The following is a 14,267-nucleotide window of genomic DNA, read 5'->3' as shown; positions in this document are numbered from 1 at the left end:
ACAACAACACCGTCTATGCCAAACAAAGGGGATATGTAATGGCAGAGTAATTGTTGAGCAGCAGGAGAAAACGAGCAGCAAAATAAAAAATGAAGATCTAACAAAGTTGAAAATTGAAACATCAATATGAGCAAAGAAAAACACCATAGTTACGAGTCTTGAAAATCAAGGCTCTGATATCATGTTGATTTTGAAGACTGGATGGATTAGTTCATGAAGAAAAGAAGAGAAACAATGTCGGGGAGAAGACAGGAGGAAAAAAGAGGTTATAGACTTGTGTCCTAACCCTCCCCCATGAAGATCTATTTATAGATGAATAAAACTATAATATTATAATTATGCCCTTGAAACTTAAACTAATTATATGAGTGTCATCTTTATGAGATGACTCTTTATTTACTATCATGCCACCACTCTTGAACGTATGGGCTTTCTTTGGTCTGTGGGTTTGAGCCCATCTTCCACCTCTCTTGGGTGTGTGGGCCTTCTTTGGTCATATCGGCTTGAGCCCATCTTCCAACAAATTTGAGTTGCATTAGGTATTCTTCCAAATTTGAAAAACCAATACAATTTTATCTCTAACTTTAGATTTTGAGTTAAGGTCAGTAAGGATCTATTGAGTTGTTGTTATATGATATAGGTACTTAGGATTGGTGTATCTATCCATTTATGTTTGAACTATGAAAGCTTCCTAAAAAAGAGGCTATTATGAAGAGCAGAATTGAAAAGTAAGTATCCCTTGTTAAGTTGGCTTAGGCCTTGTGTAAGCAAGACCATCCACATCTCAATTTGATCGGGAGAAGCCTTTGTGATTCAAGAGTAAAAGTTGGTGAACCTTGTTTGCTGCTATTGACCATAAGACTTTTTGTAGGTTGGTTTTGCTCCTATAAATCCTTGTGGACGTTTAGGTAAGATTCCACAATTAGCTACTAGAAAGTTCCTTCGTGGTTCTAGGTTGGATAACCTAGTTTGTAGTAGTAAATATATGTACCAGTGTGCATTATAAATTCATTGTAGTGGTCAATCAAAGGTAGATAAAAGGTTTACTAGTGGATTCTAAGTAACCGTTGGAGGAAATTTAATGACGTAGAGAAGTATTGATCTCTTAAGGGGAGTATTGATATAATCAAGTTACAAGGGTGTTAGTGTTAGTGGAATGTGGGGGGCATATTTATAATTTATGTGTGTGTATTTATAAATTACACAAGAAATTACCCCCTAACAAAGACTGCACGTTCAGGTAGTCTGCTTTTTATCGAACAGTAAACAGAGCATGAATTGTACTCAAGAGTTTGGTGAAGTAATTTCAGTAGCATGTACCACTTATGCTGAAGGCAAAACTCACGTACATACTGGAAGGAGGAGCTTTACATCAATTATTTGGAGTAATAGGTCGTAGTACTTTAACAGGTCTTGTTCTTCTTATAACATATCATCTATTGAAAGTCTCAACCAAAATCAACCTAAGAATGCTAAAATTATTTAGTCTTCCTGACCTTTCCAATTTTGTATTATTGAGGAAAGAGAAGCACAACGGTTCAGATCACTGAAAAGAAGCTTTCAGCCAAGGAAACTACAAGGCAGTACATGGATTGTTCAATTTAACGTCAAGTCGAGTCGATTTCTTTTTCCCAGGGGTATGACAAACATCATCTGCCAATTCTCAACAGAGCATAAACCAAGGTGGATACAATTAGTTTTTATCTGATTCATCATCATTCTGCCTTGGGCTTTCAACAGAACTGAATAAATCTCCCACTTGTCCGTGTCCAGTGTACTGCTGAACTATGAGGACCGATGCAGTAGTAGAGAAAACAGAAGAAGTCAACAGACTTCCAACCGGGCCCAATTCACGACATTCACTCCTTGTCTCCATGAGAACTGCTGCTGCCATTCCGTTAGGATTACGACCAACCAAGAACAAACTGCACCTGCTAAAAGCCTGAATAGCACCAACCACCTCGTCTTTGCATCTCACCACTCTCTCTTCAAAGTTGACCATATCATCCTTTGAAGCTTTCTTCCTGAACTTGGCAACAAATTCACCATCAAGTTGTTTATCGGAATCTAGTTCCACCTTTATGTCAGTTTCAACATTGCTTGCAGTAGGAAGAACACTGGGGTCCCAAGAGAAGCAAATAACAGTAAGTTGGACACCAGGATGTTCAGCCATTCGAGTTCCATATGCAAGTGCTTCTCGATCATCATGACCGCCAAAGAATAACACAGTAATAGATGACGAAAAGTTGCTTGCAGAAACATGGATAGTGCCACCAAGACCACGGTCTACAAGAATGCCTACTGAACATGGTGCATGTCCAAGAACTTTCTTATTAATATTCCTGAATTCAGCTCTTGTAGTCTCCAAGGCCCCATCCAGACGCTGGTGCTTGTGAAATGGAATTATGATCATTGCTGCTCGTTTGGTTTCAGCACTGGCACATATATCCTCATGTAGGCTGGTTAAGGCAGAAATAGCAGTGGTTGGCCTGACAGAGACATTACTTAACTGTTGAAATGTTTCAAAGACAACCTCAATGTGGTCAGAATTTGACCACCTTATCTTGTTCCAAAATGGAAGCCCATTCTTCCTTGCTTTATTTGCCATTACTATAGCTGAAGATCGCTCAGAAAGCTCCATGAGATGCAATGCATAGACACACAGCCTCATGCCAGTGTTAGTACCTCTTGAAGCTTCAATGAGGTTGATGATTGCTGGGATATTCCTGCTGCTGTGGAAGCATGCCAGCATCCTTAGCTCAGTGCCCTGGTCTTTTCTCTCTATAGTTCGATGCTTGTAGATGCCACTTGGTCTTCTAGCAGGTTTATATATTGCCATGACAATAGGTGTAGTTATGATGGTTGTAAAGAGAGCCATTAGAACCATAACGGCAAACGTTTGATCATTCAATACCTGCAATAAAAAAAAGTGTTGATAATCACTACAGGATTCTACAACAAGCAAATGTAATTTTGGAAGGCCATGCAGTTATCTTAAAATGAAGCATAAAGTTAAGCAAAAGGACCCAAGAAAATTGTGCTACCTTTCGGTCCTTGCCAATGTTGAGGACAATGAGTTCCACTAGTCCCTTGGTGTTCATCAGAAATCCAATTGTAAAAGACTCACGCAAAGGTAACTTGCAGGCCAAGGAGATGCCAACAGTTCCAAAAATCTTGCCAAAACAAGAAGTAGCTATGACCAAAACAAGTAGGCCCCAAGATTGAGCACCTTGAATGGTAGCCACATTGGTCTTCAACCCGCTGGAAACGAAATACAATGGGAGAAACAACCCTGAAACAAGATCCTCCACCTTTTCTACCAAGGCAGCAGCATATTGTCCATCCTTTGGAATGAGGATGCCAACCACAAAAGCACCAAATAAGGCATGGATCCCGATAGCATCAGTAACAAAAGCAGCAGCTAAAACAACAGCTAAGGTGGAACATATATAAATTTCTCTGACAGGCTCTGCAGCTGGTGAACGTTGTGCCATCCAAGAAAAAATGGGACGAAGGAGCAGTATGGCCACAAGGATAAATGCAAGACCAGATAATAAGACCCAAAGAGTACTGATGGCAGAGTTGTTTGAGCCGGAAAGTGAAATAGCAAGAGCGAGTAGAACCCATGCAGTCAAATCATTAACTGCAGCAGCTGACATTGCCATACGGCCCACGTCCGTGGTTAATAACTTGAGCTCGGCAAGAATACGTGCCAAGACAGGGAAGGCGGTGATTGATAGAGCCACACCCATAAATACAAGAAAGGCTGGTCCATCCACACCTTTGGAGATAGTTTTTTGAAGAGCAAACGATGTGCCAATTCCTGCTACAAAAGGAAGAGTGATTCCTGCAGCAGCAATTGCCAAGGCCTTCTTCCCAGTATGGCGAAGAGCTTGGAGATCCAGCTCCAGGCCCACAAGGAATAAGAAGAAGAGAAGCCCAATGTTGGCGAGTGTGTCAAGCACTGGAAGACTCCTAGGAGGGAATACTGCATGCATAAAGTGTGAACTGCGACCCAAAGCTGATGGACCCAACAAAATTCCTCCCTATACCCAAACGTAGATGATATAAGTAACAAATCATGTTTAAGTTGTTCTCAATACCTTAGAATACGTCAAGGTCTTAGATATTAAATATGCCAATCCCAAGAGTACTGAAAAATGCAAAACCACAGAAACCCAAGCTTAGAGAAAGTGAACTCACAATGATTTCTGCTATAACTCGAGGCTGCCTGAGTGGCTTAAAAAGGAAAGCAATGCCTCGTGTGACAATTAGCACCAATAATATTTGTAAGATGGCCAAAGGCAGAGCAAAGTCTAGAGGATTGTCTCCTTGAAAAACCCCATTAGAAGTGGGCTTCATTGGAGTTGGGCATGCATGTGTTGCAACACTGGCCATTTTCCTGACCAAGTTCTAACTGTAGCCTTTCTCTAAGTTGTTCTCATCACCTGCAAATAAAGGATAGGAGATCATGAGAAACAATGGCTAAAAAAGAAAATTATCAAAAGACAGAAAATCAGTTGTAAAACTGTTAGTAAGACTGAACTGCATAATCCTTCCAATGTGTTGTACTGGAACTCCTAGAGATTGGCCAATTTGGGCAGTCTTGAATAAAGAGTACAATTAGATACGAGAAACTTGCAGTAAGAGACAAGACTAATATCCATGAGATCGTTAAGAAATACCATAGCCTGATGGTACTTGAGTGATTCTCATTACCTATTTCAGCAAAGATTGGTAATTGCTTGGATTTTGGTCTCTGGAGTAATTAATTTCATGTCAACTATATTTCAGCAACTGCTGCTGCGATCTCTTTTCCCTCTTTTTTATTTTGCAAAACAGAACCCCTTTACCGATGCAAAATCAGGTTTCAGCAATCAAAAATTTTGTACAAAGAGCAGAGAGAGAGAGAGAGAGAGAGAGAGAGAGAGAAGTGTGTACTTCGTGTAAACGATTCACTGTAATGGGAGCTAATTCTTCTAGCAACAGCATGGTAAAATAGGACGAAAAAAAAAAAAGACTCATTCTTTAAATTGGGTTTTCCTGAAGCCCTAGCTCACCTGTTCTTCAATTGAAGTATCCTACTACACAGGTTTTCCTGACATACCAGTTCCAGGAACCTCCTTTACATGGACTAATCAAAGGTAAAACCCACATGAACAAAAATTAATAGATTCTTGGTCATATCACTTTCCTCTAGGAGCTAGAAGAATACTGCCGAGACCAACTTCAGACCATTCGCCCATCATCTTTGAAAGGAAATTCAATTAGGAGCGAAGAGGTGACTAGGAAAGCAAAACGGTTCAATATTATTCTCAGAACAGTGCTACATTTCACGTTTCCGTAAAGCAAAACAGTAAAGAAGAAAAGAAACAGAAAAGGAAAAACCAAAACCGAATAATTACTCTCAAAATCGAATCCTAGATTCATAAGTAGAAGAAAATAAACAGAAACCGAATCTTTCACAAAACGATAGATTCATAAGTAGAACAAAATAAACAGAAAATAAGAAAATTGAACCTTGACGAGGAATTTCCCTTTTTTCGTCGGCAACAGCAAACGTGAGCGAAAACCAGTTGATTGAAGAGGCTCTTGAAAAAATATGGCACTGTCAATGTTAGGCGGTGAAGAAGGTGATCGCACTGTTGAAATAGGTATCCTTGCGGGCAGAGTCCTAGAGTTTTCTGACTCTCCCAATTTGTTAGCGATTTTTCAGTCATCCTTCCCGAAGTTGAAGAGCGAAGGAAGAGTGAAGACGCCCGAAAACGTTTTGAAGTTGTTACCGTGAAGTTTGGTCGAGCTCGGCTTCTGTAACCAAACGAGCGCAACCCAGACATCGAACTCGAATTCGGTTCGAACTCGGGATGAATCGAGTCGAACCGAACCAAAATCAAACTGAATTCGAGTTATTCACGAACTGGTTCAGTTCGATGTCACCCTTAAGGCCCAAATGATGTGTATCTAATAATAAACAGGTTGTTCGATGTTGCTAAATGTCCTTTGAAAGCTTATTGGATAATTGCCCTTTTAACCATTTGTATCAATTTCAACTAATCTCCTGTTTTTTCATATTTTAATATTTTATGTGGATTAAAATTTTTTATATAGGATATTAATGTAGCAAAACCTCAAATGTGGCACATATCAGATGTATTGATTGATACTTTCCCATATATCAATCCATATTGGTTAATATAATGTGTATCAAGAACTCAAAACTCCAATGTGTTTTATTAAATTAAATATTTAAATAAGCTTAAGCATATAATTACTTAAGTGATTTCCTAAAATATATTGTATATTACAGCTACTAGTTTCACATTATGTATTATTTAGTTGAGTATTGTATTATTCATCTAACTTTTTGTTAATAATTCTATAACGTTTTAATTTTTTTTCCTATTTCATTATTCTAAGGGTTAAAAAATATATTATTATTGAATAAAAAAATTATTTTAGCATAAAATTAAATATTTAATTATGGATATTAAAATTTAAATGGAGAAATCTAAAATTAATTTTTTTTTTAACTTAGCTACTAATCTAAAGTCAATTATAGTATGAGCCAAATAAATTGTACAACTTGTGTACTGCATTGAGAATAAAAAGAAATTAGTGAATTTTGAATGCGATTTTGTTAGATTTAGATCCCATGATAAGGTATTCAACAAATCACTCGTTGCCCACTCAAAAGACAAACTCAAATAGTTTTACACAAATTACATAAAACCTCCATACTACCTACTAAAAAAAAGCAACATGTATGACATCCTCTTGCTAAGAAAGCTTCTATGAGTTTTGTCCAAAAATTCTTGCGAGAATTACATATAGAAATGAAATGTGTGTGTGTGTGCGCGCGTGGGGATGTTGTACAAATTCAACAATTGGAAAGTTTCAACTCTAAAGATCCACAAAAAGAAAATTATATAGAATCATAAATTAGAAAGTTACTTCAAATAAGAAACTTGTAGCTGAAGATTCCCACGGAAAATAACTCCGTCTCATGCAAGGAAAGAAAAATTACATAAAAAGAAACTCAAGTCATGTGGCTTAACTAGACTTTGAGATTAACGAGTTTTAACTTGCTAAACAAACTCACCAACAACATGGGAGGGAAAAAAACTAAATAACATAGAGAATGATAACATGGAGGTGAAAGGAAAAGAAACGAAAAATAGAAAACTTATCTATTCTTTCAGTTCTTCTTCTTTTTCCACCTCCTCTTCTTCTTCATGTTGGTTTGGGCTGCTTCTTGAGAGGGGGGTGAATTGAGATTATCAAATTAAACACAAGTTGTGCATGTAACTAAAAATCCTACATAAAAGCAATTCATGATAAAATATAACATACACACACCAAAGGGACAAATATATTTTTTGTTATCGATGCTCACCTAGTGATAGTCACCGCTCAAGAACCCTTGGGAAAATTCTAATTTTGTCAAAATCTCTAATAGATGGAATTACAAAAGAGATTTTGGCTCTCTTTGGCCGCATGTACCTCAATACGAGGTTTGTACAAAACCAATCTCCCCTAGAGATTACTGCTAGATTCTAGCTCAAGTTAGGCCTTTCTAAGAACCATGTAGATAATACACTTCCTCTCTTATAACCATTCTTTTCTAAGAATTCGCTTAATTTTTCATACATGCTCTAGGAGCTTGCTTTAACCAAAATAAAGCTTTATGCAATTTGTATACATGGTCAAGTTCTCTCATATCTTTAAAACCTTCGGGTTGTTCAACATATACTTCTTTTTGAATGTACCCATTTAAAAATGCGCTTTTTACATCCATTTGGTACAATTTGAATTTCATGTGACAAGCATAGGTTAGGAGAATTTGTATTGCCTCTAGTTTTTCCAAGGGTGCATAGGTTTCTTTGAAATCAATATCTTCTTCTTGGTTTATACTTTGGAAACTAACCAAACTTAGTTTCAATCACTACTTAATTTTCTTCATTAGCTTTATTTCTAAAGACCCACTTTGTTCCTATGACTTGTTGATTTTCGGGTCTAGGTACAAGAGTCCAAACTTTGTTTCTTTCAAATTGATTCAATTCTTCATGCATTGCCATAATCCAAAAATCATCTTTTTCGGCCTCGACAAAGCATTTGGGCTCTATTTGAAAAACAAAGATACTATTTGCCATAGTGTCATGAGTTGCTCTTCTAGATGCAATTGTTTTCTGGAGGGTCACCAATAATTTTTTCTAGAGGTTGACTAGCCATAAGCTTGTAGTTACTTGGCTCCATAGGTGATTCTTCTTGGTTATTCGGGTCATTGGATTCTCTTCAACATTTTTGGTCTTGAGGTTAAGATCCCGAGGATGAATTGAAAGGGTTTCCCTCTTCGTCATTGGAAATTGAAATTGGGTTGGATTTGGCTAATCGGATTTTGTCAAACTCAATATGAACTAACTCCTCTATTCTCATAGATATTTAGTTATAAACTCTATATACTTTTCTATGATTAGAATAACCCAAGAAAATTCCTACATTAGCTCTAGAGTCAAATTTCTCCAGTTTTTCCTTTAGTTCTTTCTATATGAATATTTTGCATCCGAAGGTTCTAAAGTAAGTAATGTAGGGAAGGGTGCTTGTATACAACTCATACAGAGTTTTTTTGAGAAGTGGCCTTATGCTAACTCGGTTAATGATGTAACAAGTGGTGTTTATAGCTTCGATCCAAAACCCATGTGGATAGTTTTAGCTATAAACACCCTTCCCTACATTACTTACTTTAACCGAAGCATAGTTTTTGCCTGAAGCATAGTTTTAGCCATTTCTATTAAGGTTCAATTTCTTCTCTCAACAACACAATTTTTGTTGAGAAGTACTTTTGACAATTCTATAGCCTTTCTCTTTTTGAACTTTTTCATATAGTTTAATGAAGACTGAAAAAACATCATCCTTATGAGCTAGGAAATTAACCTTGAATAATTGTCTACCACCACTAAGGTGAAGCGCTACCTATTTAGGCTTAAGGTTCAGATAGGTCCAACTAAGTCCATGTGGATTAGTTTAAGAAGACGAGAGGTCAAAATTATATTCTTGGATTTGAAAGAAATTTTGTGTTGTTTTCCAAGTTGGCAAGCATCACAAGGTCTCTCTCTTACAATTTTTTGATTTGGTAGTCATCTCACTAGGTTCTTCCTCACTAGTTTGATCAAGGAATCTATTCCTATATGTCCTAATATTTTATGCCATAACTAAGATTCATCAATTTTCGCACCCAAACAGATGGCACTAGTTGCAGGTAAATTGACTATTTTTTGCTACATAGAAATTTCTATTTCTATTTCTATGTCGCTCTAGAACTAGTCCATCATTTTCATTCTTTACTAAGCCTTTGTCCTTTTCAAATAAAGGTTTGTTTTCTTTATAGAAAAATTGACGAATGCTAAGTAAGATATGTATCAACCCTTCTGCATAATATACATCGGATATGAAAGAGGTTGAGGTACTAATTTATCAATTCCTTTTATGGTACCTTTTCTATTGTCTCCAAAAGTTACATGACCTCCATCTTTGGGAATAAGTTGAACGAACTTCTTCTTATCACCGGTCATGTGCCTTGAGCAACCACTATTCAATATCCAAACAATTTAAAATTGAGTAGGGAACCTCGCAAACCTTAGTCCCCTTGATTTTTTGTATGTTTATTTTGTTTTAATTCCTTAGTGACCAGGAGTACGACCTACCAGGCAAAATCTCACCTATCTATGTGGATATTCTTTTCAGAGGAATAAAGAAGCTACATAGTTGTTGCTCACTCTGACGTGAAGTATAAGGGGACTTACCCATAGGAGAATTGGGTAGGTTATGTGTAGCAACTTATATTTTATTTTATCATGTTGTTAATATGACATGTGAAAATTATAAGTATGGACATCTAGAGTATTATATATGCATGTAAACTATATGGGGAAAAAAACCGTGTTTTGGTTTTCCCTATGAGTTTAATTTCAACATGTTAGTTGGATTTGGAAGAGTGGATAAGGGTATGGATTCCTATGATGTTTGCAATAGTTAGTCTGATATAAAAAAAATTGCAATTGAGGAAGAAAAATTTTTATTCTCAATATCGTGCAAGTTGGATATTGGGCATGACAAGATTGAAGGCTTTGATTTGGGAAACATATGTCTGCAAATTTGTGATCTTCCTATGTAACCAATAGTTCAACACAAGAACTTTAAGTATTTTATCATGATTTTTTATCCTTATCTTACCAAGTTTTTTTGAAGGACAAAGGTTCTTTTTCAAACTCTATGTTCAATTTTTAATGTTGAGAAATTCTTTATTTCAGTTAATTTTTTCAAAATGATTTCTCTATTGACTCCTTAGGCTCCACAACCACTCCAAAGTGTTCTTATACTTTGAAATCAAATCCAGGCTTTTGAAAAAACTATCCTCCTATGAGCCAAGTATTTTTTACCTTTTATTTTGAAATATTTTTTAACTTAGCATAGTTTTTTTAGAATTTTTGCTTTTATACTTATAAATCATACTTTCCATTCTAGCAATCAAATTTGTAGGGGCTTTCATATAATAATGAAATTTTGGACTAAAATTTTTAAATCCAAGTATCTGTGGGAATGTATTTTAAAATATATTGACTATACTTGGTTGAACATATTTGAAATAGAGGGCTCTTACTTTGAAATCAAGTTGCATGTTGAGACCATTACTTGTTGGGGTTGATTCTCAAAAATCCAAGTGATTGTTTGTTTTTAACTTACAATCGTTCATCACATTTGGTCAAGTATATCTTTGCGAGAGCTCTCATTCTTTGAAATCATCAAAGTTGTTTAGAATATTACTTGGGAGCCTAGAGTGTAAAATCTTTATTTAATTTGAGTTGCATTTTGTATTCCCCCAAATTTGAAAAACCAATACAATTCTATCTCAAACTTTGGATTTGGAATTATGGTCAATAAGGACCTATTGAATTGATGTTAGATAATATAGGCACTTAGGATAGGTGTATCTATTCATTTGTGCTTGAACTGTGAAAGCTTCCTAAAAAATAGGGTATTATGAAGAGCTGAATTGTAAAGTAAGTATCCCTTTTTAAGTTGTCTTAAGCCTTATGTAAACAAGACCAACCTCATCTCAATTTGATCAGGAGTAGCCTTTGTGGTTGAGGAGTAAAAGTTGTTGAACCTTGTTTGCTGCTATTGACCATAAGACCTTATATGGGTTGGTTTTGCTCATATAAATCCTTGTGTACGTTTAGGTAGGATTCCCCGATTAGCTACTAGAAAGTTTCATTGTGGATAACCTAGTATGTATTTGTAAATTTATGTATGAGTGTGCATTATAAATTCATTCTGGTGGTCAATTGAGTGATGTAAGTCTCTATGTAAGTAGTATTGTAATTGGTTCTAGAGACAATTGATAAGAGTCATTTTATAATCTGAACATATAGAGAACTTCGGGGTGGAAGCACCTTGGGAGTGGATTACCAATTCACAGAGAGGATTGAAGCACAATAAACCCTTGTGTACTCTTTATGTATTATTGTTTGTCTGCGATCATTCACCTTGAATAAAATATTTCACATTATGGTTATTCAAAAAGGTGAACACACATAAGTTAAAAAAACAAAAAGAAACTAGCAATTAGTAGCAAAGTTAACAAACCAATTCACTTCCTTACGTTAAGTTTGTTTCTCACTGGACCTGACATTGTTATATGTCATTGTGACTTAGTTGATATTTCATTTGTAGTTGGTATGCTAAGTCAATTTATGGAGTCTCCCCGTATTATTTGTCATGATGCAGCTTATAGATATGGAAGGCTCTTACATGAATTTCACAATAAGAAGTCTCACAGAGCCAAAATTAATATAGTGGAGTCTTATAAGAGTCTCACAAAAGGAGATCTCACAGAAGAGTTTTATTTTAAAGATTTTTCAGTAATGTTAGTCTTCTATTTATGTTCAATTATTTACTTATGTTAGGACTGATCTTTAAGTGTTAGACTTTGGGTGTAATTAAGACAAGGGTAGTTTAATTGTAATTGGATTCTACTACTTTCTTCTATAATAAATAGGGGTTCATGTACTTAGATTACATAAAATCAATGAAGTTTTCTCTTTTCCATAAATTCAACATAGTATCGGTCACTCTAGTAGTTTAGGTTTGTATTCTATCTTTTTTTTTTCTCTTTTTAGTTCCAATACCCATTGTTTTCTTGGCGTTTGAACCTCCATACCGAAATTTTCAAATTTAAAATTATTTATTTATGAAAATATATTCAAGTTTACTTTCCAATGCAAAACAAAAATTTGGCAATCGAAGCTTTCTACAAAGAGATATCGATATTTGAAGTAGCAAAGGTTCAAGCAGTAGCAGAAAGCTTCAAATTTTGAGCCATCTTATGCCATCAAGAACGAGACTTTAGAGGGAGAATTATATATCCAAAGAAATATTTTTATAGAAGTTAGGACCCCATGAGAATGACTCGAGGTTAATGTGGAAGAAGAAGGAGAGAAGAGAGAGAAGAGGGAGAAAGGAGAAGGACGTTAGAGAGGAGAGTTTGGGTTAAGGGAAGGAGAAAATGCATCAAAGGAGAAGAGAGTGGCTTGACGTTTTTCCAAAGAGAGGAAAAGGCTTGAATGCCTTACCTCTTAGCCAATGCTCTTATTTATAGTGTTACAAAACCCTTAGGGTTACAACTGAATAGATTAAAAGACATACTAAGACAATGTATTTACATCTTCATCCCATCCTTATGGAACATACCATAAATAACCACTTTGCCACTCCTTTGACATGTGGGCTTCTAGCCTTGAGCTTGTGGGCTTGAGGTCATCTTCCAACACTCCCCCTCAAGCTGGAGGAGAAAATACATCATAAATACCCAACTTGATGTAAGTGTGGGTCCTTGGTCCCACTTAATCGGTTAACCTTTTATGGTTGCATTGGCTAGCTGTCTTACATGGTATCAGAGTAGGTTTCGCTCGTCCCACTTTCGAATCTCTGCGCGTTCGCATTTTTGGCTCGGGGACTTTGCATTTGCATTTGTATTTGGAATTTGTCTTGGGTTTAACTCGGGGGTTTGGTTTGCGAGGGAGTGTTGGAATATGTTGGTGTTTTGTGTTATGATCTGGTCTTCCGCACCTTAAACGGTTATGGCACACCATCCCGCATTTGAATCCCCGTGAGTTCGTTTGCATTTGGTTTGGTTTGTTTGCATTTTGTTTGGCGCGGGGACTTTGCATTTGGCGGGGTGGGTGTAAGTGTGGGTCCTTGGTCCCACTTAATCATTTAACCTTTTTCGGGTCGCATTGGCTAGCTGTCTTACACTTGCCACCTATATAAGATAAAATGATGGATGTTACCGGTTTGGTGAGGATATCAACTAATTGCTCTTGAGATGAAACATACTTAAGAGAAATTATTCATGCTTGAAACTTTTTCCGTATAAAATGACAATCCTCTTAAATTCTTTCATGGAAGACTGGATTTGACGTAATGTGAATAGCTTCTTGATTATCACAATGTAGGCCCATAGAGCCTCCTTTATAAAATCCCAATTCGGTAAGAAGAGTCTTTATACATAAAAGTTCACTTATAGTGTGGGTCATAGCTTGGTATTCTGCTTCAGCACTAGATCTTGCAACCACGTTTTGTTTTTTACTTTTTCATGTGACCAAGTTTGTTATGGACTCTATAGCATCACGAGTTACCAACAGGCGTAGGAATTAATGAATGTGTTTTTCAATTTCCATGTAATTGTTTCTTGGTTTGGTTTTGTCTTTGGTTTGGGTTGGTTTAGCGTTTATTGGTTTGAACCATTGACCCAAGAGGTCTTTAGGGTTTTGGACGTCCTCCACCCTATTTAAGGGGACGGCTAGGGTAATGAGAATTATCAATTGAGTTCACTTTAGTTAACGTAATTTAGATAAACAGGTCAAGATCTCCTTCAAGCTCTCTTCCGTTTTTCCCCCAATTCTCCTTTCCGAAATTCAATTCCCTTCAACCCCTCATTCCATCTCAACGTCAAGCAAGGTAATAGAAGGAAGAGAAGAGAGGAGGGTGACAAGATCCATGGCTCGTGAGGATCCTAACAACGTGGTATCAGACAAGTCCACCCTTGGTGATTCCTCTTCTCCAGAGGACATACGTCAAGTCCTTTCAGAACTTCAACAACGATCCACTCTTCAAGGTACTGAAATTTCTCACATCAATATTACCTTACAAACACTGGAATCATCTCTACAAACCATCCTCCAACAACTTGCTGCACTTCAAGCACCAAC

At 36.5% G+C, this 14,267-nt stretch overlaps 1 protein-coding gene across 3 annotated transcripts; it reads right to left on the bottom strand.

Moving 5' to 3' along the window:
- Positions 1-1,408: 1,408 nt before the first annotated feature.
- Positions 1,409-5,731, bottom strand: LOC137949729 (cation/H(+) antiporter 18-like). Of its 3 annotated transcripts, none has more exons than XM_068795887.1 (4): positions 5,521-5,731; positions 4,204-4,448; positions 3,045-4,046; positions 1,409-2,914 (listed from the first exon to the last, which is right to left on the bottom strand). In XM_068795887.1, exons 2-4 carry the CDS (start codon positions 4,396-4,398, stop codon positions 1,694-1,696), a joined length of 2,418 nt encoding a protein of 805 aa, XP_068651988.1. In that variant the 5' UTR covers positions 4,399-4,448; positions 5,521-5,731; the 3' UTR covers positions 1,409-1,693. The 3 variants fall into 3 exon arrangements, with proteins under 3 accessions (XP_068651988.1, XP_068651989.1, XP_068651990.1); XM_068795888.1 differs by lacking the exon at positions 5,521-5,731 and adding an exon at positions 5,061-5,265; XM_068795889.1 differs by lacking the exon at positions 5,521-5,731 and adding an exon at positions 4,720-4,792.
- Positions 5,732-14,267: the final 8,536 nt, after the last annotated feature.

This window comes from Aristolochia californica, unplaced genomic scaffold (assembly GCF_029961685.1).
Source record: "Aristolochia californica isolate CCGP_79_NKW_82.1479 unplaced genomic scaffold, dmAriCali1.0.hap1 SCAF_14, whole genome shotgun sequence".
In the NCBI taxonomy this organism is placed as follows: Eukaryota; Viridiplantae; Streptophyta; class Magnoliopsida; order Piperales; family Aristolochiaceae; genus Aristolochia; species Aristolochia californica.
This window is presented reverse-complemented; position numbering and strand designations above follow the sequence as displayed.